Source organism: Coffea eugenioides, chromosome 10, assembly GCF_003713205.1.
Source record: "Coffea eugenioides isolate CCC68of chromosome 10, Ceug_1.0, whole genome shotgun sequence".
Taxonomy (NCBI): Eukaryota; Viridiplantae; Streptophyta; class Magnoliopsida; order Gentianales; family Rubiaceae; genus Coffea; species Coffea eugenioides.
This window is the reverse complement of record NC_040044.1, coordinates 35,248,424-35,273,927: the sequence shown is the minus strand read 5'-3', so window position 1 is coordinate 35,273,927 and position 25,504 is coordinate 35,248,424. Positions and strand designations below refer to the sequence as shown.

The 25,504-nt window shown below is 37.3% G+C and overlaps 2 protein-coding genes across 2 annotated transcripts; one reads left to right on the top strand and one right to left on the bottom strand.

Moving 5' to 3' along the window:
- Nucleotides 1-1,909: 1,909 nt before the first annotated feature.
- Nucleotides 1,910-11,420, top strand: LOC113748611 (protein CELLULOSE SYNTHASE INTERACTIVE 3-like). The gene is made up of 7 exons (XM_027292088.1): nt 1,910-2,039; nt 2,455-2,558; nt 2,803-5,866; nt 6,599-9,143; nt 9,534-9,988; nt 10,516-10,632; nt 11,005-11,420. Exons 2-7 carry the CDS (start codon nt 2,494-2,496, stop codon nt 11,164-11,166), a joined length of 6,408 nt encoding a protein of 2,135 aa, XP_027147889.1. The 5' UTR covers nt 1,910-2,039; nt 2,455-2,493; the 3' UTR covers nt 11,167-11,420.
- A 925-nt stretch (nt 11,421-12,345) lies between these two features.
- LOC113748633 (replication factor C subunit 3-like) lies at nt 12,346-18,928 on the bottom strand. The gene is made up of 9 exons (XM_027292133.1): nt 18,724-18,928; nt 18,048-18,264; nt 17,396-17,475; nt 17,160-17,319; nt 15,311-15,392; nt 14,426-14,555; nt 14,262-14,325; nt 14,106-14,174; nt 12,346-12,794 (listed from the first exon to the last, which is right to left on the bottom strand). Exons 1-9 carry the CDS (start codon nt 18,926-18,928, stop codon nt 12,695-12,697), a joined length of 1,107 nt encoding a protein of 368 aa, XP_027147934.1. The 3' UTR covers nt 12,346-12,694.
- Nucleotides 18,929-25,504: the final 6,576 nt, after the last annotated feature.

The window sequence follows — 25,504 nt, the reverse complement described above, 5'->3', positions numbered from 1 at the left end:
ATATTAAGAACCTGTTCAATATATTAAGAACCTCAACCTAAAGATCTTCACTTCAAGGGTCTTGTTCAGTGCAGGAAGGATGACTTGCTGTGAATTAATTGTGAGATTTTAGTACGAATTGTTCTTTGTATATTAAGAACCTGCTCAGTATAGCATTTGAACATAGTTGCGGTTGACATATTAATAAAGCTTTATAGTTGATCATTTCATGCAAGGTTTGATCTTTTGTGAAATCTTTTTCGTTCTGGTGTTGGGTGGGATGGAAGAAATAGGGAGTCAAAAGTTGATGGTGATAGAGACAGCGACATTGTAACCCTTCATTCTAAAGTTATAAAGAGCTGGTGTTTTATTGGAGAACGGATTTATTTTTATTTTATCCGATAAATATATTTGTTTATGGGAAAATGGGTACTCTGTTCTTATAATGGAGGAAACCATAAAAAGCTAATGTTTTATTGGAAAACGGGTTTATTTTTATTTTATCCTATAAATAAATTTATTTATGGGAAAATGGATACTCTGTTCTTATAATGGAGGAAAACCATAAAGAACTGGTCTTTTATGGGAAAATATGACTTTTATGAAAGTGACCGCGATTTGGTATATAAAATTATTCCAAAAAAAAAATTAGAATGAATTTGTTTGTTTTGAAAGTTATATAACGGTCGTTAAATTTCAAATATCCCTTCCTTAAACTTCAAAATCTACAAAGTCTCATATTTTTGTTAAATACAAAACCTATCAGTTTCTGCAATTATTCCTTTGTTTTATAAGAATTGTTATATCAGGGGTAAATTTAAAATTTAATTGCATTTAATTCCGAAACACTCATCAAACCAAGCATCAGGAGTTGGAATGATGCTAATTCCAATGTGTGAACCAAGCTAGATATTGAAATGAAAAGTTTTAATTCCAAAATCAGAGTCTATGATTCCATTTTCATTTCCGATTTCAATATGTGAAACAAGCACCCCTCAGGGTTTGCAACAAATAACTGTGAAACCAAAAAAAAATAAAAAATCTTATCCAATCCCATTTGTGGATAAAACTTTTACCATTGGAGTCAACATTCATTTTGTCTAGATACACAAAATTTTTTGGAAGAATTTTCTAGGGACATAACTGTCACCTTCAAATGCGTATTTTCTTGATCTCAAAGCGCAAAGTGGAAGGAAAGATGTGTCTTTTACTCCTTTTTGGGTAGAAAGAGGAAAAAAAAAAAAGAAAAAGCCAACGCATTACTAATTCTAAAACCTCCCAAAAGAGCAAAAATAATTTTGGAAGAGACAGGGAAAAGAAGGTCCTTTTTCATTTCTTTTCCTTTTCTCTCTCTTTCTTTCCCCCTCCCTGTCCCTGCATTTCCTCCATCATTAACGTTGTTCTTCTTCTAATACAGTAAACATTGCAGGGTACATCTCCTTCTCTCCTTCTGGGTGTTTCTCTAATTAAACCATTAAACCTCAATTAGTAAACAACTCTGTCTTCTGAATTATTTAAATAATATATCATTTTTTCCTTTTTCTTTAAAGGGAACAAACTTTACCAAACAGTCCTCAAGGATCCGATCTCTGTTGTTTCTTTTGGGTCAAAACGATTTCTACTTGTCATTAACTTATTCCATATTTTAATTTAAAGCACCGAGTGATTCCAATTTACACCGAAAACACACACACACTACACACAGTCATGCACATATTACAACAAAGATGGCATTTTTAACGTGCAAAACTGCAAATATGTTGAGACCCACATGGAGTTATGTGAAAATAAAGATCTGGGGCATGGTTTAATTGTGATCTTTAATGGTTATTTTGATTGTTGGTGCAGAATTTTAGGTTGGGTTTGGTGGTAGCATTTGCCTCCAATTATTGTACAGAAACAACTGTTTATAGCCACCGTCATTCCTTTGGCGCAGATTTGATAGGCTGCAGGAGAAAAATTCAGGGCATTTTTTTTATTAATGGTGGTGGTAAAGTTTGAAGTTTTGAGAGCTAAAGAAGGGATTGTTTGAGCTGTATTCATCAAACTTCTATGCCAAGGTAAATCTCTAATGTTCTGTTTTTTCAGATTTTTTTTAACCTTCCATTCTTTGCGCATTTTGGATTTGTATTTGTTATGATCACAATTTGGAAGGCTTTATGGTTAGTGAACGTTTCTCGGGTTTTTTAATTTGTTTTAACTTCCGGAAATTGAAAATGGTTTTTGTGTGGATTTGAAGTCTTAATCCGTATGAAATTGCATCTTTTTTCTTAAAAAAAAAAGCGAGAAATTCTTATGTTCTTGGAAAATAAAGGCTGTGTAATCTATATTTCAGCTTTTGTATGAATAAATGATGGCATTTAATTTCTGGAAATTATTGTATTTTTGGGTTTGTTTGCCTGTGTGGAATTATTGCATTCGTTTATTGTTGGGGTGTATATGATTTTGGGTAGAGCTGAATTATTCACACTTCAGGAGGCCAAGAAGGGTGGTGAAACTGGAGTCTGCTTGCAAATGTCAAAGTCTTCATCCCCTAAATCCAGGGTTAAAAATGCTTCATCTTCTTGTCATACTAGAAGGTCAGTGCTACTCTCTTACTCTTCTCAGTTTGTGTTAATCTCATCTTCCTCTTTTGCAAGTCTATAAGCTATACTGGTTCTGTAAGTTTCCTATCACCGTAACTATTAAGTAACAGTTTGATTAAATATAGCAAGAACACATTGTGTCGTATTGAGTGTTTTTGATCTAGAGACTTGTTCTTCTAGAGGCTCTTGCACATAAGCATGCTTTATTCTAATGAATGAACCTGTTCTTTGTGCCCAGGGATTCAAATGGAGCTGCAGAATTGGATGATCCAGAAAGGACAATGTCTAGAGTGGCTAAATTTATTGAGCAGCTACATGCAAACAAGTCATCACCACCTGAGAAGGAGCTCATTACAGCCAACTTGCTTGGTATATGTAAAGCTAGAAAGGAAGCCCGGGCTCTTATTGGATCTCACGCCCAAGCAATGCCATTGTTTATATCCCTTCTTAGAACTGGCACTGTTTTGGCAAAAACTAACGTAGCCGCTACTTTAAGTGTGATGTGCAGAGATGAAGATTTACGAGTGAAGGTACTCCTAGGTGGTTGTGTCCCTCCTTTATTAACAATTTTAAAGTCAGAATCAATTGAAGCAAGGAAGGCAGCTGCAGAGGCAGTATATGCTGTTTCAGCTGTTGGACTTTCAGATGATCATGTTGGCATGAAAATATTTGTCACAGAAGGGGTAGTGCCCACTTTATGGGAGCAACTAAATCCCAAAAGAAAGCAGGACAAAGTGGTAGAAGGCTTTGTCACAGGGGCTTTGAGAAATCTTTGTGGAGACAAAGATGGTTATTGGACTGCAACGCTGGAGGCTGGTGGAGTGGACACTATTGTGAGGCTTCTATCTTCAGACAATACTGTGACTCAATCTAATGCTGCTTCTCTCTTGGCCCGTGTAGTCCTGGCTTTTAGTGATAGCATTCCTAAAGTAATTGATTCTGGAGCAGTTAACGCTTTGCTTAAACTCTTGGATCAACAAAATGATGTTACTGTGCGTGCCAATGCAGCTGATGCTCTGGAGGCTCTTTCTTCCAAATCAGCAAGTGCTAAGAAATCTATTGTCGAGGCTCAGGGAATTCCAGTACTGATTGGGGCTGTTGTTGCTCCTTCTAAGGAAGGAATGCAAGGAGAGGGAGGACAGGATCTTCAGCGGCATGCAACAAAAGCCTTGGCAAATATATGCGGAGGGATGTCAGCTCTAATACTTTATCTTGGAGAGCTCTCGAAGTCTCCACGCTTGGCTGCTCCAGTTGCTGATATAATTGGAGCACTTGCTTATTCTCTCATGGTTTTTGAGCAGGATGCTGAGGAGGAAACATTTGATGCAACCAAGATTGAGAACAGCTTAGTAACACTATTAAAACCACGTGATAACAAGCTGGTCCAGGAGCGACTTTTTGAGGCCATGGCTAGCATGTATGGAAATTCTCATCTATCAAAAACAATTAGTCAACCGGTGGCAAAGAAGGTGCTAATTGGGCTTATAACGATGGCTTTTGGTGATGCACAAGAGTCTCTGATACTTTCTCTAATACGCTTCTGCTGTGATAATGTTGGCATCTGGGAAGCTATTGGAAAGAGAGAAGGAATTCAGTTATTGATGTCATTCTTGGGTCTGTCGAGTGAACAGCATCAAGAGTATGCAGTTAAATTTCTAAGAATCCTGACCGATCAAGTTGATGACAGCAAATGGGCAATCACTGCAGCTGGTGGCATTCCACCTCTTGTCCAATTGTTAGAAATGGGATCTCAGAAGGCTAGGGAAGATGCAGCATATATATTATGGAATTTGTGCTGTCATAGTGAGGACATTCTTAATTGTGTTGAAAGTGCTGATGCCATACCAGCGTTTCTGTGGCTTCTAAAAAATGGTGGATCTGAGGGACAGAAAGCCTCTGCTAAGGTCCTGACAAAGCTTATTCGAGTTCCTGATTCATCAATCATCAACCAATTACTGGTTTTACTCTTGGGTGACTCGCCAAGCTCAAAGGCCCACGTAATTAAGGTTTTGGGTCATGTGCTTGCCATGGCTTCACACAGTGACCTTGTGCAAATTGGTGCTGCTGCTAATAAGGGGCTGAGATCACTAGTGCAGGCTCTCAATTCCTCAAATGAGAAAACCCAAGAACATGCAGCATCTGTTCTGGCTGACTTGTTCACTACCCGCCATGATATTTGTGACAATTTTGCAACAGATGAAGTAATAGACCGTTGCATGAAGCTTTTGACTAGTAAGACTCATGGTATTGCAACACAGTCAGCTCGTGCCTTGGGTGCTTTGTCTCGCCCCACAAAGACTAATTCTTCAAAACAAAAGTCTTATATTGCAGAAGGGGATGTCAAACCTTTGATTAAAATGGCAAAAACATTGTCAATTGATTCTGCAGAGACTGCAGTAGCTGCATTGGCCAATTTGTTGTCAGACACCCAGATAGCAGCTGAGGCACTGGCAGAAGATGTTGTTTCAGCTTTGACAAGAGTTTTAGGAGAAGGATCACCAGATGGGAAGAAAAATGCATCACGTGCCCTTCATCAATTGTTAAAACACTTTCCATTAGGTGATGTACTAACTAGTAGCGCTCAGTGTCGGTTTGCGGTTCTTGCAGTTCTTGATGCTTTGAATGAAATGGATATGGATGGGAATGATGTAAATGATGCTTTAGATCTTGTTTCACTATTGGCAAGGACAAAGCAAGGTATGAACTTCAGTTATCCACTGTGGTCTGCCCTTCCTGACATTCCTGCAGCTTTGGAGGCACTGGTAAAGTGCCTGTCTATGGGACCACCCCAGGTGCAAGACAAAGTGATAGAAATTCTCTCAAGGCTTTGCAGGGATCAACCAACAGTGCTAAGTGATTCCTTGATGACACAGTTAGAATCTATCAGTGCATTGGCAAACAGAATAATGAACTCAACTAGTCTTGAAGTCAAAGTCGGGGGAGCAGCCTTACTCATTTGTGCAGCCAAGGAGCACAGAGTTCAGTTAATGGATATACTTGATGCATATGGATACTTGAAAGCTCTTATATATTCTCTAGTAGATTTGATGAAACAAAATTCCAGTTGCAGTTCTCTAGAAATCGAAGTTAGAACACCCCGAGGTTTCAGTGAAAGAACTGCTTTCAGAGAAGTAAACGAATTTGAGATTCCTGATCCAGCAACTGTCTTAGGAGGCACTATTGCTCTGTGGTTGCTAGCAATAATATCTTCATTTCATGTGAAGAACAAATTAACAGTTTTTGAGGCTGGGGGACTTGATGTCCTTTCTGAGAAGCTTGCAGTTTATATTAGTAATTCACAGGTATGGTGAGATAGTTTCAATTATTCCATAGGGTTCTTATATTGTGCTCACATACATTGCATGAACTAAAGACCTATCAAATGAGATCTGAGTATTTAACTATCTAGTTAGATGCCAACAGACACATTTCATATTTAAGCCTTGGTTTATTAATTTTCATTTATTCAATCCTTCATTTTACTAGACATGGATTTCCTTAATTTATCCAATGACTTTCTGGTTGACTAGAAGTTTGATGACCATGAGCACTTGTATTGCCTTCTTCCAATTGTGAATCTAGTATTATATGTGGAGGCTTACTCCCAGCTCATAGTTAATATTGCATGCATTTTTCATTCGAGTTGGGTTCCTTTTCTTGGATAACATCATGACCCGGATGCATGAAGAAAACGTGGAGTCAATTCCAGTTCTAGCTTTCACTGGTGTTCGATGGACACACATACAGTGAAAGAACATTTTTTTAAGCCCATTTCACCTCAGCCTGAGGTCCAGTTGACTGTTAAATATTTTCTTTAAAGTTCCTATGGTTTGGTTTTTCCTCAAGCACACACCCATTGTGTTGGTTTAATTGGATGCCTCAAAATGTTTGTACAATGAACATTAAATTCGGAAAGATTGTTTATTGGAGGTTTCCTACTGTTGCTCTCTTGTAGTTTTCCTCATGTTTAATCAGGCATATATGTGACTGGTTTGAGCTTTCTTTGTGTAATTTTGCATGCTTGTGCACTTCAGGCAGAATTCCAGGATACAGAGGGCATATGGATTAGTTCCTTGCTTGTGGCAATCTTGTTCCAGGATGCCAATGTTGTATTATCCCCAGCAGCCATGCATCTCATCCCCTCGCTTACACTTTTACTGAAGTCTGAGGAAGTTATCGACAGATTCTTTGCTGCCCAGGCAATGGCTAGTCTTGTTTCCCATGGAAACAAGGGATTAAATCTTGCAGTTGCAAACTCTGGTGCAGTTGCTGGGTTAATAACCCTAGTTGGTCATATAGAATCTGATATCCCAAATCTTGTTGCATTATCAGATGAATTTTCTCTTGTCAGAAATCCTGATGAAGTTGTTCTTGAACTCCTTTTCGAGATTGAAGATGTAAGAATTGGTTCTACTGCACGTAAGAATATTCCTCTACTTGTAGATCTTTTGAGACCGATGCCAGATAGGCCTGGTGCACCTCCAGTGGCTGTTCAGCTCCTGACTCGAATTGCTGATGGAAATGATGCAAACAAGTTAATTATGGCAGAAGCTGGAGCATTGGATGCCCTGAGTAGATACCTGTCTTTGAGTCCCCAGGACCTAACTGAGGCTACAATATCTGAATTGTTGAGAATACTCTTCAGCAACCCCGATCTTCTTCAATATGAAGCAACTATTAGTTGCACACACCAACTTGTTGCTGTTCTTCATTTAGGTTCAAGAAGTGCAAGACTGAGTGCTGCTAGGGCTCTAGATGAACTTTTTGATGCTGAACATATCAGAAATTCTGAAACAGCTTCACAAGCATTTCAGCCTTTGTTGGATATGCTTGGTTCTGCATCTGGGAGTGAGCAACAAGCAGCTTTTAGTGCTTTGATTAAGTTGACTTCGGGAAATAATTCAAAAGCAGTTTTAAGTGCCGAAACTGAAGAAAATCCTCTTGACAATCTACACAAAATTCTTGTTTCGTCTTCTTCTTTGGAATTGAAGAGTAATGCTGCAGAACTCTGCTTTGTGTTTTTTTCTAATGCAAAATTCAGAGAAATGCAAATAGCAGCTGAATTCTTAAAGCCACTTTTGTCATTGATAGAGTCAGGAACAGATTCAGCTATGGAAGCTGGTATTTGTGCTTTTGAAAAATTGTTGGATGACGAACAACTGGTGGAGCTTGTATCTGCTTATGATGTTGTTGATCTTCTCGTTCACTTGATTTCTGGATCAAACCATCGGCTGATTGAAGCGAGCATTTGTACTCTCATCAAGTTGGGGAAAGACCGAACTCCTCGCAAGTTGGATATGGTCAAAGCTGGCATCATTGATAGTTGTCTTGCGCTACTCCCTACTGCACCTAGTACCCTGTGCTCAACAATAGCAGAACTTTTCCGTATACTGACAAATAGTAGTGCAATTTCAAAAAGCTCAGCTGCCGCAAAAATTGTAGAACCTCTGTTCTTGTTGTTGCTTCGGGCAGACTTCAACCTTTGGGGACAACACAGTGCGCTGCAAGCACTGGTTAATATATTAGAGAAGCCGCAAAGCCTTGCAACCTTAAAACTTACCCCCAGCCAAATCATCGAGCCTCTGATTACATTTCTGGAATCCCCATCTCAAGCTATCCAGCAGCTTGGGACAGAATTGCTCTCCCATCTGCTTGAACAAGAGCATTTTAAGCAAGATATAACAACAAAAAATGCTATTGTGCCCCTTGTACAACTTGCAGGGATCGGAATATTAAGCTTGCAGCAAACTGCAATAAAGGCCTTGGAAAGTATCTCTTTAAGCTGGCCAGAGGCTGTTGCTGATGCTGGTGGTATTTTTGAGCTTGCGAGGGTTATTATTCAAGATGAACCCGAACCATCTGACACATTACTGGAATCAGCAGCTCTGGTTCTCTCTAATGTTCTGCGCTCTAATCCAGACTATTACTTCAAAGTTCCACTGGTGGTTCTTGTGAAAATGTTGCACTCGGTACAAGAGGGCACAGTTAAACTTGCTCTTGATGCACTGATTGTTCAAGAAAAGACTGATGCTGCAAGTGCTGAACTGATGGTCGAAGCTGGTGCTGTAGATCCTCTACTAGATCTGTTAAGATCTCATCAATGTGAAGAAGCCTCAGGAAAACTGATTGAAGCTTTATTTAATAATGCACGAGTACGAGAGATGAAGGTATCTAAATACGCTATAGCACCCCTAGCACAGTATTTACTGGATCCACAAACTCGGTCACAGTCTGGTAGGCTTCTTGCAGCTCTTGCTCTTGGTGATCTCTCCCAGCATGAAGGACTTGCCAGAGCCAGTAGTTCTGTATCAGCCTGTCAAGCACTAATAAGCTTGCTTGAGGATCAACCAACAGAAGAGATGATTATGGTGGCGATTTGTGCATTACAAAACTTTGTCATGCATAGTCGTACCAATAGAAGAGCTGTTGCTGAAGCAGGAGGTATATTGGTAATTCAGGAAATGCTATTGTCTGCAAATTCAGACATTGCAGTGCAGGCAGCTCTGCTGATCAAGTTTTTATTTTCAAATCATACACTCCAGGAATATGTATCAAATGACCTTATTAGGTCATTGACAGGTGACGTCTGTTCTTTTTCTGTTCTAAAAAACCTAGTCCTCTTCCAATATGTCTTCATGATTGATTTTCCTAAATCTAGCTTCAAAAAAAACTTTCTGGGTTGCACTAGGTTCAATCACTTGAAAAACTAGTATTGCAGTTATTCAATTAAGAAACCAGTGGTGACTTGTCAGTTTGACTTGGGAGCAAGAGATGATTTAAAAAGATGACACAAGATCTGGAGTTTTTTTAAGTTTTATAAGTGAACCTTGTTGTTTGAATATGAATCTGCTTTGACTGGCATCTTTTACTTTAAAAGTCCTGGTCTCTTGAAACACTGAATCTTTTTTTGCCTCAAATTTTTTTCATGTATCTGGCTGAAATTAATATCTACTACATGTCAATATGCAGCTGCATTGGAGAAAGAACTGTGGGCTAGTGCAAGTACTAATGAAGAGGTTTTAAGGACCATGCATGTCATATTCACCAACTTCCCAAAGCTCCATATTTCTGAAGCAGCTACACTTAGTATTCCTCATTTGGTAGCAGCATTAAAATCTGATAATGAGGCTGCACAAGATTCTGCTCTAAACACCTTGTGTTTGCTGAAACATTCCTGGTCAACCATGCCAATAGATGTCTCAAAATCCCAAGCAATCATTGCTGCAGAAGCGATACCAATCCTGCAAAGTCTCATGAAAACTTGCCCGCCAAGTTTCCATGATAGAGCTGATAGCCTGTTGCATAGATTGCCAGGTTGTTTAACTGTTACTATTAACCGTGCAAAAAACCTAAAGCAAGTCATGGGAGGTACAAATGCCTTTTGTCGATTAACCATTGGTAATGGTCCTGCAAGGCAAACAAAGGTAACAAGTTTTTCTTTAATAGGTTTGATTAAAAAGGAATAGCTGGCTTTCTGACATATCTTCGAATCCTTATTTTCTGTTGTATGTGATACAGGGGATTATTTAATTGTCTTTTCTTTTTCAATCAAACGAGAGTACTATATAGCTTGCAATAGCTTTCTGAGTTTAATCATGAGTTGTTACTTATGCTGTATGATTCTTTTGTAAATTTCATAGATTAATTTATGCACAGAGTTTTATGACCCTTGTCATGTTATGGGTAATACAGCAATTTTATTGTTTTTATGGGCATAGCAGGGTTTCTTAGTATTTTAGGAATTTTACATAACATCTGTATACAAAAATGCAATTTATAGGAATATAAATTATTGATAAACTTTAAAGGGGTTAAACATATGTCCACATACCACTTTTATTTGCATTCAGCTGTCAGTGATTTATAAAATGCCAAATAGCAAAATGTTTTAGTTCTTCTTACGATGAGTGAGCTATCATTTGTCCTAATGGTGTTACTATTGGTATTTCAGGTTGTGAGCCACAACATGTGTCCAGAATGGAAAGAAAGTTTTACCTGGGCCTTTGATATACCACCGAAGGGCCAGAAGTTGCACATAATATGCAAAAGCAAAAGTGCATTTGGAAAGGTAATTGTCTTCAGTTCTGATTCATATCTAAAATTGTGCATCCCACGTAAGCTGGATGCTCCTCTGTATGGCTTTGTAATAAACAAATCTTAGAAAATAAAAAAGAGCACTTGTAAAGAATAAGAAAGGTGACAGATAATGCAATGACTGCATGATATTTGCTTGGAATGGACAGTAACTAATTTTCACTTGAAAAGGGCAGTGAGAGTTAATTTCTGAGGCAAACTTCCATACTTCTTGCAGTTGTGCTGCAGTTACCCATTTGAAATGTGCTATAGCTGCCAGCAGATTGTAATCAGCCTTTTAGACACAATCCTTTCTTTTAATTGTGTTGTGATGGTTTTTGATATGAATATTGTGTGTATTTCTCAGACAACTCTAGGGAGGGTGACAATCCAAATTGACAAAGTTGTGAGTGAAGGGACATACAGTGGTGAATTCAGCCTGAGACATGATAGCAACAAAGATGGCTCCTCGCGAACAATTGAAATTGAGATTACTTGGTCGAATAGGTTATCAGATGAAACTGTGTGAAAGAAGTTAAATCATCCTCACATGACTAAACACAAAATAGCTCCTGAAAAGCTTTTCAACCATGTTTTGGAGAAACTGCTATATTGCAACCTTTCATGATGCAAATGGATGTTCGCTGGTCAGTAACTGAGTATGCATATTGGCAGAATGATCACTTTGGTAGCTCTGGTAAATTTCTGACCTTGAAAAATGCAAATGGTTGAAATATTTTTAGAGGCAAAGAAAACGGAGAGACTTTATTATGTTGGGGTGGAGGGAGAGAGAGAGAAGGGGGGGGGGGGGGGGTGGAGGCGAAATCATCGCTGGATATTGCAGTAAGTTTTGTTGTACAGTTAACCCTGTAAATGCTGCTATATGTATGTTCACAGAAGAATAGCATAATTGCAAGGGGAATGAACTTTGACCTCAACAGCTCTTTTTCATGGCCAAAGGGGTCGCAGCTGTTTGCTTCACTTTTGTATACTCCAAGATATGTTTCCAATTAAAAGCAGCAGTAGTTGCAAATGTAATTATGCAAGAAATGAGGTGTCAAATTTCTATACCACCTGTATATGGTCTCCAGTTTGTTCTAAACTGCATTATTTTCTCTTCAAGGCTAATGTTGTGTCATGAACTCTCTTAGATGGTTTTTCAAAAAAAAAAAAACTCTCTTACATGCTAATGTTGTTGAAGTCTTTCTTTTGGGTTCTAACCTTAGCCTGATAAAAACTCTGAGGAAGGTCATTTCGATCAAGATACAAGTGTAGCACTGATTTTGCACTTTTTTTAAAATTATTTTTCTTAATCTCATACTCCTCTCAGAACCAGATCAAGCTAACAAAAGTGATAGAGGCCTAATAATAATTTTAAAAAATGATAAGAGGCCTAACGATAATGACCAACCCTGGATTATTTGCTCAACATTCAAGTAGAAAGTTTGACTTGGCTAACTAATTGCGATAGCAGTACATCTAATTTAGCATACACTCCATTTTTGGTTTAAAACTAAGAACATAAAAGCAAGTAGTTTGAACTTCGTAGTAGTTATGTGCCAGTGACAAGGGGTTAGTATTTCGAAATATTTCGATGTTCAGGTGATGAAATCGGTTCTATTCTCAACCAATAGAAACAAGAAAAAAGAAACTATTTAGGGTCTGCCAGCTGATGGTATATGACGCATTTTTTAAGAAGAAACAGAAATTGGTATTCAAGGCATCGTCATCCATTCCCCATTAAAATTGTGCTGGAATCAGTATAAGAGACGTTGAATGCACCACTAAATGGTTCTGGATTGCATGGTCTAAGAAAAGCATAATTCACGTACTTGCATTACAGATACACGAGAACCAGACGAGCAATTGTAGCACCTGAAAGACATTCTATGAGATGAAAATTTCCTTCATTGCAAATATCCAAGGAGGAAGCTTAACTATATATCCCTGACTATACATGTTCATTGCATTCAGCGCCTATGCAACAAAATCACAAGAAGCAGTTGAGGTTTAGCCTCACTTGGATGCAGAATTGGAGGGTGTGATGCACAAGATATCTATTTTGCAGCGGCAACCACAGCAGATCGTGCTTGAGCAAAAGCAGATATAAGTGATCCAAGCTGCAGTTTATCATTACAGCCAAAGCTCAACCTGTACCTGCACAATGAACGAAAATGCAATTTGAGTAACAATATTTGCATCAGTTCAACAGCCACGGTCAATCCATCAAAAGATTCAGTAAAAGAGGCTGAATACATAATCTGTTCTCGAGAATGAGATGACCCACTTAATGTGAAGCCCATTTTCTATTTTTTTGACTCCCAGAAATCATGGCAAGGATGTTTGCCTGGTAAGATAGCAGGGCACAACAGTGCCAATTTAAGCAGTCTACTTCAAGCCAGGTCTCCAGCCCACTCAAGGAATTTGTTATAAAGCCACATCATGCCTATCCTTGGTGACAGACACTACCTGCTAGTCGCATCTGAAATCTCTGTCCTACCCTCCCCACCACCATCTCTTTTGTAAGATAAAAGCTAGGATATAATAGTTCAAAGGATGGGGAAAGTTCAATGTTTGAAGAAGACCGTAGTCTAGAGCATCAAAAGACCATTTGAAGAAACAACCAAAATAATAGATAGTGATGCATCTATGTTAATAAAATTTCTATTTCAATGTCTAAACCAAAATAGCATGAATTGATTCTGCAAGACAAGGTTGCTTAAAGACATACTACAACAAAAGTCAAAGGCAAGCAGCATAGAAACCAATTAATATTTGCTGCTATTGTACCTAGGTAGCATCCAAGACACTTCTAACATAGCTTAGGAGGATTCATTCATTCCGAAGTTGCATTAAGACTACTCAACCAATGAACTTCATCTGCAAGTGGATATAGTCTAGTTTGAAGTTATATTGTATGGTAAGATACTTTGAACCCTATCAATTGATCAGCAGAACTTGTTTTCTCAACAATTTATGCCTTGAACTTTCTAAGAGAGATTTCCAGTCTTAAATTGGGGGCTAATATACCAGTAAAATCAGTATTCTAACACCGAGTACCACCAACCTATTCCTTCCTAGCTTAGCTTTTGGCAAATACAGTATCCTGATTGTTTAGCTTTCTCTTTTCTTATTATTTGTTTAATTTTTCCACACGGCTCAAATTTTAGGTAAAAGAATGCACATTATTGACGTTGAATGAGTACCAGTTTAGGATCATTTAACTCTAGTTTTGTGCTTTCTTCAGAAATTAGCATGTGATTGCTTCAAGGACCAGAAGAAACTGAAGTCGTGAACTTGAAATTTATTTTTATTGGGACTTGAAACATGAAGTTGCTAATTCACGCAGGACTCATGAGATGAAGACTATTTAGCAAATCGTTTACGTAAGGAAACCCACAGCACCAAGTTGTATAATCTAGAAAATGCGGTGTACATTCACAGAACTGAAACAGAGTTGATACATACTCAATGTCAGCCATTTGATTTATCAGCTGAACTCGAACATCCGATGGCAACCTGATCCTAAAAACAAACCTGGAAACCAAGCCTTAACGTTAGCGAAGGAAATTTACTATTAGGTGGACATCTGAGAATACAAGTAATGACATGGTTAGTACTGACATGGTTACTTCTCTTATAATATCCACAAGGGCCAAGCCCTTTCTCGTCTTGATCTCAGAAATTTCTGGACACAGTTAAGTGTCACAAACACAGGAAAAGAATTCATTTGAAAGGAAAAAGTAATTGATAAAGCAAATTGACTTCACACAAAGACAGAAGGATACTCCTCCAGCTAACTGCAAATGGCTCATTCAGGAGCCAGTGTGAAATCTGCTCGATATCTCTAGGCAACGGATTCCCAGTGCATAAGTACACAGCTTCTTCAGTTATTTGCTGGGAAGCCATATGCGTTGACTGCACGGACCAGGAAACTTAACAGAAATGTGACTTTGAAAAAAATTTACATGCCATTAATTTAGAGAACAACTCTTGCAAGTCAATAATAAGAGAAATCAAAATTATCCACCTAGTTTAAGAATGCATCAGGCACAAGTTTAGATTAGATTATGTTATTGCAAAGAAACTACTTAAAACAGATCCACTACAGAGGCACATAGAGCTGATGGTGCCCACTGCTATTTCTATATGTCTAGCAGCAAATGAAACTAATAATTGTTTGTGCAGTCATTGAGTTGAACAAGCATTATTGAATGTCACATGATCTCTAGTTTAATATAACTTCTGACTTATAATTTGGTATTTGAATAAGACATAACCAGGTAGTTCTTGCATTGGGAAGTGAAGAATCATCATGCATGACCTAACAGAGCACACAAGAATCAAAGAGAAATATAGTTGATTTCGACTTTGATAAAAAAACTTTACTGTCCAACTGAAGTTTTTTATTTCATATTTTTTTAACCCACAAGCTGAAGCTTTTGAACAAGAAAATGTGCAAAAAAGAGGAATTGCAATGCAAATTTCATAAGCAAAAGGAAACACAGTAGGCAATAGCTGAAATAAGCTGTTCCTCAATTCTTTTGTGGCAAAACATTGATTTTTTTTTTTCATTTTTTAATTTCTGGCAAGATTTGAATTTTACAACCTACAATTCAGATCTGTGTGTCTGAGGAAATGAAACAACTGAATTATTGAAAGGTAACAAGAACCTGCAAAATATTCAAAGCCTTTCTCATATCTCCATTGCAAAGCCGTACAAGAGCCTTCAGGCCACTGTCAGTTACATCAAGCCTGAAACAGGGAACTCCTTATCTTAGAAAGCTAAAGCAAAAGTAATTCCAGTAATTAAAAACTGAAATGGCATTCAACACCCTTTTTTTGTTACTTACTATCACCCTTTCACAACATTAATGTTTCTCAAAAACCAAAAAAAAAAAAATCTCTCTGGAGTAAAAAGAGAAATTTGCACTCTCTATTCCAAGCTAGTTAGACAGCACAAGATAACAAATCTGCAGAATTTGTGGAGCATGTCTGGCTGACACCTTGAAATTAATCTGCTGATGTTAACTGGTCTAATTGTAGGATACAACAAATATTAAAATTGCATCCATTTACTCTCAGTATGTTGCATCTTTCAAAGTCCAGAGCACTTCAAGATAGCCTTAAAACTCAAACATTTTTGACAAAATAAACATAAAAATAAATGCACAGCACCATGGTATGTCAACAAACAGAGAAAGGCTTTTCAGGACTTAAACTAATTGCTGTTGCCTTGGCATCAATTCACGCCATTTGGACACCACCAACCACAATGTCTACATACTATTATGATCCATTCTATCTACATGAAAACCAGTATGCACAAATTATATCAACTTGTGACTGTCAATTAGTGAGACAACATACAATTCTGCATTGGTATGTTCATACAAATGGCAAAGGCTGTCAAGTTGCCAACATAGCAAAAGAATGTATGGATTTCCTTATAGTCATTAATCATCATTATGACTTTTCAAAAAAAAAAAATCTTCCATTTTTTAATTTCCTGCTTTTAAGTACACAAATATGAAAGTTTTGCGGCATTAGCAGCACCTAGAGAGGCTAGGTCTATCCTGCTTTACCTCTCCAGGTACATGCTCTTATTTGTGATAGGACCAGCAGTTGGTTGGAACTTATCATTCTTACTAATCTAAAGGACATGACCTGCCATTGACAGTTGGTCCAAAGGGATCTCCATGGACTCAGAAATATAACTTCGCAACTTCCAGTTATCTGAAGGAAAACAGTAGTATAACAGCCACAAATAAAGAACTATGAATAAGATAACTTAATAGGCTTTCTTCATGTTCAAAATTGAGTGAAAAGATTAGAGAATCAAGGGCATAAAGAGAAGCAGGCAACAAAGAGCAACAGAGAAAACACGTGCTGAAGGTAGACAGTATGACACTAGAGAGTGACTGACCAAGATAGGTTAGAGACCCATGAAAAAGACTCGTTCACATTATCAGTAGCAAAAATGTAATACCCTGTTGGTGCAAAGTAGAACATTGACTAGGAGAACATAGAAGGGAAAAAATGTGAGAAAAGTGTGAAGAACCTGAAGAAATGTGGCAAGAATGAAATGTAAGTCTTGTGAGATGGCAAACTATGTGAGTAATTATTCCATAATATACATTATTAAAATCCTTCTCCATACTTTCCATTAGAAAGTAAGGTAATTTCTTATCAATTTATTATTAAATATATCTACATTGTGCACAGCAAGTGCTCCAACCATTTCTTGTACAATAGGAAGTTAAACAGAAAATCACTACTAAAACTACTCGTACAGGTGCAAAAGGCACAAACCAATCATATTGCCATCACTTAGACATGAAAGTTAAAGACAACCAATCACCCGTTACACAAGTAGAAGATAGTAACACACAGGTACTAGTAGACAAGTACTTGAAAGACCATTAAAGATGCCAAAGTAAACACTACACCAGAATAGGGGGCAAGAAAGAAATATCCAAGTCTGCACATGCATAAAATTACCTTGAACAATTTTATACTCACCCTTCAGCCTTAATAACATGGTTAAGCCGCTCACTGACATGATAAGTTTCAAGTGGAGCAAAGCGGAATCGTGTACATCTCGATTGAACTGCTGGAATAATCTTGTTGACGTGATTACAGATTAAGGCAAATCTGGTGTTTTTGGTATATTTCTCAATCACTGTTGAAAAAACAAGCACGGATGTTAAGACCCAAAGAATCAAATGAAAAATAATGTACAATCGATAGCTTCTTGCCTCGACGAAGAGCAAATTGCGCATCTTTTGTCATGGCATCAGCCTCATCCAACAGCACCAATTTCACAGAAAACTTCACACTGCAAAAGAGAAGTGATTGGGTATATTATAGCTCCTCTAGAGATTAAGAAGTGTACACACTATTTCCATGGTTTATTAACATGCATGGATCAAATTTAGGATTTGACTACCAAAGACATGTTGATTTTCAACTTAGACTAGTAAGAAGTTTAATCTGGAATCCAACTGCAAATCATGACAAGTGCAGCTGTAGGAGTATGAGATGTAAATGCAGAAAACTGAGGATTTGCAATGAGTCAGGCAAAGAGAAGTACAGCCTGCATTAATAGTCTCATGATACGCAAATGAAAGAGCTTCAATTGAAAACAAAAATTGGGCCTTTTGAAGCAAGGACACCTTCTATCACAGTATAGGCTATTTAAACTTGACCAAGATTACTACCACGTGTGAAAATTTGACCCTTTATTTTCTTGGCACAGACAAGAGCGTTTCGATCAGGCTATACAACTCGCAATAATGCAAATATTCTCAAACAATTCAACCCAGAAATTTTGATGTTTCTGAACTTTCACGTAGACTACATATAAACATTAACATGTACAAAAGAATATATATAGATACACAAGCCTACCCAAAAGAGATGCTTTGAGTGCTAGCAAAGTCCTGAATCTGTTGCCTCACCACATCAATCCCTCGATCATCCGATGCATTAAGCTCCAAAACCATATTATGCATTTGTGACCCATAAAGCTTCCGAGCCAGGGCCAGAACAGTTGATGTCTTTCCAGTCCCAGGTGGCCCATAAAGCAGCAAATGTGGTAATCTATTAGTACTAGCAAGCTTGTCGACTGTTTCACGAAACACCCATAAAAATCCATTCTTTTGATAATAGGTCACCTCTACCCATATAAAAACAAGTGCAGGAAAGCAAAAACAAAACTTTTGAAGCAAAATGAGAAATTGTTGGCGGAGTTCTTTTCAACTGCAAGAGTAGAAATAGCATCCTAAATCACACTCAAATACCCAATTGTTTAAACTATGAAGTGTCCACCACCTAAATTTAAGCAAATCACAGTAATCAAAGCCTACACTCTTTCATACATAGCGAGATATCACACACTAGTCATATGCCCATAAACTGTTCGATGAAATGCTACAAAGAAGCTAATATCTGGATAAAAAAAAAAGAAAAAACAAGAGAAAGGGCAGCAAAAATTATAAAAATCCTCAATGGTTCTTTTTCTCCAAAATTTTCTCGTTAAGTAGAGAAAAAGAATTTGATAATGGAAAGTGAATCTTAATCTCACTGGTGTCAACTATATCGCGATGAGCGGCGACGTCAGCAAGGGATTGAGGGCGGTACTTTTCGACCCAAGGTGTGGCTTTTGGGCCAGTGCCAGTGGAGACGATAACGTTCTTGCCCTTGTTTTTCACCGTGGTGGTGACAATAGCGGCGGTGTTGGTGTTGTTCTGGTCATCGTCGATTTCCATGAAGGAGATTTCCTCTGCCATTGTTTGGAGCTCTGAAAATTTAGAACTATCTTCTCACTTTACCATTGTCTTGAAAGAATATATTGTGGTCTTTTATTTACGTATTGGCGCCAAATCCCAACCTTTTTTTCCCATTTTTTTTTTAAATTAAAGTTGGGTAAAAAGTCCCAAACATCCTCCAACTTTTATCCAAGTAAAGTTTTAGTTCTCCAACAATTAAAAGAAAAGTTTTGGTCCTCAATCTAACAAAAGAGCATAGTCGTGGCCTTTTCCGTCAAGTCAAGTAGTTGAGATCGACGGAAAGCATCATCACATGAGACACATGACCGAATATCAAGGGCATTATAGTTTGTGCACGAGTGTTTACTAAATAAAAATAGTTTGACCATGAAAAATCGCACAATGGGACCTCATTGCTCATTCCTATCAATATAAAATTACTCATCCCATTTAATGAGGGGAGATTAAAGAAGAACTTGCTATTCTTTTCTCCGGAACAAAAATAAAAGTTTCTTGAGTGCTCTCCTGCTTTCCTTAGGAAGTATAATCAGTTTAAATTAAGGATACAGAAAACCTTAGTACCCTATTGTTGTAATGAAATTCATGAGTGAACAAGCCCCAGACCTTGGTAATTGACACAAGTTTTGACAGTGGAATTCCTATACAGACCCCTCTAATCCCTGCGATTGCGAATGCTGATACGATTGTAACCTATAATCAAACGAACTAGCAAATTCTAGGAAGGTAGTTGGTGCCACAATCAAGAGTAATGTCTTGATTGATAAATCGGATGAACACTCAAAAAGATTCTAAAGTGTTCAAGGGTACTCAAAGAGCCAAAGAGAGTTTTCTCTCTTGATAATTTTTTGGAATAAATTTCGTATCTATCATTGAAAAGAAACAAAGCTTTTATAAGTCTTTTACATATTGAAATTCTAATTAAACTTGGAAAGACTCACGACCCTACTTATCCCTAAGCAAGCCGAACATGATAGGCCTTATAATGGACGAATCTAAGCTTATATAGCTGATCCGTTTGCTACTTTCTAATGACTAAAAACCTGATATGTTTGGATACCCCAAATTTGGATAATTTGGTTGGAAAAACAAAATCTATGATTTGGGTTTCTGACAACATGTGCCGAATTGAATTTTGAGAATCATGAGCAACTATGGCTTTCGTATACCTTCTGGTGGATAAGAAATGTCCTTAACAGCTGCGGGTCCCACACTTTGACCCACCACCCATCTCATTTGCCTTCACATGTTGGATATATTGGCCGGCACATTGAGATTTGGGATTAGAAGCGATTATCATGTCTTTGCATGATAAGACAAATAACATTCTACCATTGCGTTAGATTTTTTTATAAAAATTTGTATTTTTATTAGTCTTCCAAATACCTAGGTTGGTGGGGCACAACCGCGAGCAAAATTTGGCCTCCTCAACCCATTAATTTTAATTTGCAAGACTAAAATGCTCCGATCACAAACAAAGCGCAACAACTAGTTCTAAAAATATTATTCGTGCACCAAAAGCTAAACTCTTAAAATGTCAATTGTGTGGGTATTTCTGCTCAATCCGATAGCCTGGATCGAATGTGTATGGATAGGTGTGCCTGCTTCATGAACTGTGCCGCATATTTCTATAGGCATTGAATATATGTGCCGCCATTACATCTCTCATGGCAATCCATTAATCAATAATTTGGGGTGGAGAATGCGGCGGCTATATCTCCGGATAGGGAGCATTGTGAATATCTGGATCTCCCATATCATGGTGTGCAAAGTACATATCATTCGGTTGCTGATGTCTAATGAAGTTATGCATGGCATAACAAGTAATAACTACATTTATTTGAGTTGTCATCATATAGTTCAGCACGGCTTCCTGTAAGATAGCAAATCTCATCTTAAGGACATCAAAGCTTCGCTCTATGACATTGTGTAGAGCAAAATACCTGTAATTAAAAAGTTTTTTGACAATGGTAAATCTTCCCCTCCTACAACCACTTACATCCGCTTGTCATCCCCTATAAGGTGGTAAAAAATTGGGCAAGTTTTAATACGTAGAGTCAACCAAATAGTATTTGCCTATCACAAATTCCAATTTTTTCAAATTAGTTGCGTGGAATTACTGCTCAATATACATACAGGGATTATAAATTATACCTGGAGGAGGGATTGGGAAGTGATTTAGGCTAGTCAAAACCCCATCCAAAACTCGGGTTCATGTGCATTTCCTTCCCAACCAATATAAACGTATACAAATCGCATATCGTGATCGCATACAACTAACACATTTTCTGATTGCACTCCGTGTCTATTGGTGTATGCCATCTGCTGTCCGCTCGGGACAGAAGCAGGTTCGTGTGTCCCATCAATGACTCCAATACATTCCTTCACAACCAAAATAGTAAAACACGCTTTTAGATTTATTTACACACCCATATGACTTTGTGGACTAAATATCACCACCATAGCCTAAAAATTAAACAATAAATATGTCAAAGTTTCCATCTAGTAATGAAAAGTGAAGGGCAAATACTTTTAAGTAGAAGACCTAACTTTATTAGTCTTGTTTTTTTAGACCCGTGAGATGTAAGAATGTTTAGTTGGCTAGCAACCTACACATTCAACGTTAGTTACAATTTTTTTAAGAAACGAAGGTATTTCTACTATGTGCAAGCAACTATAAAAGTATGGCGTAACAAAATCTAATGCGTTAAATTTTTTAATAGCGTTTTGGCTTCGACAATTTCAGTTAACCGTTCTTCAAACCACGGCTAAAATCTGCTATCATTCATAATTTTCGGATAGACTTCATCCTGTCGTCTTGGAATAATGATGAATTGAGTGAATGTGCATAGCCCCCAGATGATTTCGTAAATATTTCGGTGCACTGTCTCCGTCGAATGGTTAAATCGGTTAGCAATCATACGCATTCGCATATTGTGGCTCAGCATGACCAAAGTCAACACCAGTGCCTCTCCTATTATAACCCGTTTCTACTAATTCTGTGGGACAAATCCACATTCAGATAGTACATGGTACAATCTCATGAAAGAATCTACATTTAACCTTGTTGCATCCATAATTCAGGTATGATGCCCTGACTTCAATTCTTCAATCCATTGTCGGCCAGTTAATGCAGATGTTTTACACGGTACTTTCTGGATAAGGCCCCCGTATGGTTCTGCATTTGGGCCAAATAATAGGGCAGCACCAACTGCAAATAGAAGATCATCTTCATCCAATGACGAGATTATCCCCTGGCCATCACGAAATGCGCTCATTTGTTGTTCTGTAAAAAAAGAAAGAAATTTGGAGGTGTACTACTATTTAAAGCCTTGAGATGCCGATCATAACAAATTCAGAGTAACAAAATATAACTTGTACACCAATCATTCAATCCTTATAAAGGCAAGATAATGCTTCGATGTCTCGAGAAAATTACCTATCTATATAGGAGTGCATGTGATCCTGATAGGAGCTTAGAGAATAGGCTATTATGTAGTTCGCCTTTGCCAGTGTACCACCGAATATATGTAGTCTTGGCTCATGCCTTGTCAGCCATTACAACATTTTATTGTATGGTTACGATAAGCTAAAATAAGGAAGGCTGCACGACGTATTAAATTGCATATGACCATTGATCAGTTTTGATTGCTTTCGTGTGTTTTGCTTTAGTCACTTTTTGTTTTTCAAATTTATATGGGTTTAATTTTTACGCAGCTTGCACATTTATTCAATTTACCCCAATATTGTGCTTCAATCTTTGAAGTAGTCTATTCAGCAATACTTTGGCAAACTATAATCAGTCATCAGCTCTACTTCTCACTTCAAAGCATATTATTGACAACAGTCTAAAACTTCACAGTTGTACATACACCTAGTTAGAAGCTATCATAAAAAGAACCATAAATTCAACCATAAATTTTGATAACATATCTGTACACAACCAATTACTTCTTTTAGTATTTGAAAGAAAATCGACTATGCGATGCATTTCCAAAAAAGTCGCGCCGAATCTCATTTGACGTGCATAAGCACTTACAAATGGACACCTGTTTGAGCCAAGTCTCTTGTCCTATATTTGCATAAATGTCAAGTTTCCCAATATCTGGATGTCCCAACCCTTTTTGCTTTTTCCGAAGAAAATTGGATTTCCTTGGCTGGAAGCCTTATAGTATGTGCGATTTATGAATGGGATCAATAAATGCTTCCGTTTACAAATATAGATCGTTTACTTAAGGATTAATATGTAAAATACATACCTAAAATATCACTAGATGGTTTAAGCTCCGTAACCACTTTACTACCTTCAACTTTTGATTGTTGGCACACTTAACAAATTTTTGTTCACAAACAATTTTTGATAAATAAGTATAATAACTAGAATAAGTGGCCAATTATTGTTCCAACGTTATTGAGTTAATAAAGCCAATTTTTGATAAATAACTATCAAAACTATAACAACCCCATGATTGATGTATTACCTTAATAACGAATCGACTAATTCTTTTTTTTTCTATTCCCACGATATAGCAAGTTTCATCACCATTGTTAGTACCATCCATATAAATTAGATCCTCTTAAGAAATATCAAGTTACAAAAGGCATTAGAAATTGCAAGTGTTTATGTCAGATAAGATGTACATAAACAAATTCCTTTTTTTTATATCGTTTGATCAAAAATTAATAGAAAAATGCATGAAAGATCAACAAATCATGTGTACCTCAGGCAAGGTAATTTACATGAAGTTGTTAGAGTTATTCAGTATACTATAATTTTCTCAAATTGCATGTCTTCAATTAGCACGCTTTAAAAGAAAACAATTGTCTGGAAAACAACCCTATGTATGTATAACGAAAGGTTAAAAATGTATTTTTAGAAAATTATGCCCATAAAAAGCTGGTAATTTTTGAAGTTGTTGAAGAAAACACAACTGATATTTTATGAGATGTCTTGGAAAAAAAGCCATAAGGAGACGGTAGTTTATGAGGATTGTAAATGTTCTTGTCATGCATTCCTTTTTTTCAGTTATTTATATACAAATTAAAATGTACAAACTTAATTATGAATTGTAATGCAAATAAAGAGACATTAGTGTGTTAATACGCTTTAAATACTTCTACGTTATACATTGTTCCTTCTATATTAATACGCTTTTTCAAAATTACATTTAGTTAGAATGGTTTAGAAATAAATATAATAAAATAAAATTGATGTAACTATCAAGTAAGAAGAGCTGTAGGTAATTTGGGGATTTTGTTACGAGTAATTATGCCTAAAAATATCATTCCGTTTGCATCCTCAGTTGACTGGAGTAATATAGCACAATGTTGATATGTATAACGTAATTAAGTGGTGCAATTAGTAGTTTCCGCTACAGGTCATAATCTAATGATGGTTTAGGGTTGTACGGCAATTAACCCTTTCATTAACTAATCACATATTAAGTAATCTTGGTATTAACTTTCTGCGTACATTTAACTTCGTACACCATGGTATTTTTTATAAGTTTAATTCATAAAATTAAAATAAAACTTCGCGTAGTAGTATAACTACATTTTTCCACACGAACAAATAAATAATAAATAACTAAATCCAAACCTCTAGAAAAATACATGAATAAGCTGCCTGATAAAGAAAACAATGGACATATCTAGTACACAAAGGAAGGGAAGAGGAGTGTGCTTCCAAGCCTCAGGGTATGTGGAATTTAAACACAATGTAAAATAATAATGATGTGTTTTTGGAAGAAATAAATTGTCACATGCACCAAACTACACTAAGAAATGCCGAAATAGAAAAAGGACTTCAACCTATTTTATTTGGTGGCTCCGATCAGCTTCTCCAATGGCCATGCACAGGCATTACTATAAAGCAGTCAAAACTACTTTCCCTCTGACCCCATCTTGGGGGTAATCTCCAAAGAGTTAAGCCAGTACCCTTGAAAATCGCAAGTAAGACTTGGGAAAGTCTTTCGCCACTTGTCGTCTTGTAGTTGTAAAATAGCAATGAGCTTTCTCCCTGGGTGCACGGCTTCGAACGATTCCATAACCTGAGCTGTCATTGTTACATCAAATTTCTCAAATTCGGATTCCCGACGATCCTTAATCTTTAGTTTTGAATTTGCTAGGTTGGAGAGCAAGTTGGCACACTTGACGAAAGGATTGTTCGAACTTCTACTTGACTTGCTTCCGCGAGATCCCTGTACCGAGATCGTGGCCCCTTGACTGCTCTATGCTCGCTTAACTCCTACTAAGGGAGGTTCTTGGTTAACTCAGCATCTGGGTCGACGTTGTACATTTCCTCGCTAAATTGCGAAGACGACTGCCCTCTAATTTGCGTATATCGCTTGTGTGGAGAGAAAAGTGAAGGCGGAACTGTAGAAGACTGAGTCTGGCTCCCTGTGGCAGTTTTCCCTTCCAAGACCTCAGATAGTATAGAATATTTGTCGACACACTAGAAATATCTAAAGTTCTTATAATCCTGGTTCTCCTATTCAAAAGCGAAAATAATTAAAGCTTGTAATGTCATAATTAAAAACCAACGAATATTATTTGGAGGGACAGCTATCAAACAAATTC

What these genes read in the sequence shown, in the direction of transcription:
- LOC113748611 (XM_027292088.1), top strand. Translation starts at nt 2,494, where the DNA reads ATGTCAAAGTCTTCATCCCCTAAATCCAGGGTTAAAAATGCTTCATCT. An exon ending in TCTTCTTGTCATACTAGAAG is followed by an intron (nt 2,559 to 2,802) that starts GTCAGTGCTACT and finishes CTTTGTGCCCAG; the next exon opens with GGATTCAAATGGAGCTGCAG. An exon ending in GCAAAAGTGCATTTGGAAAG is followed by an intron (nt 10,633 to 11,004) that starts GTAATTGTCTTC and finishes TGTATTTCTCAG; the next exon opens with ACAACTCTAGGGAGGGTGAC.
- LOC113748633 (XM_027292133.1), bottom strand. Translation starts at nt 18,928, where the DNA reads ATGGCAGAGGAAATCTCCTTCATGGAAATCGACGATGACCAGAACAAC. An exon ending in TCGCGATATAGTTGACACCA is followed by an intron (nt 18,265 to 18,723) that starts GTGAGATTAAGA and finishes TTCGTGAAACAG; the next exon opens with TCGACAAGCTTGCTAGTACT. An exon ending in CATGTTATTAAGGCTGAAGG is followed by an intron (nt 15,393 to 17,159) that starts GTGAGTATAAAA and finishes TCCCTGTTTCAG; the next exon opens with GCTTGATGTAACTGACAGTG.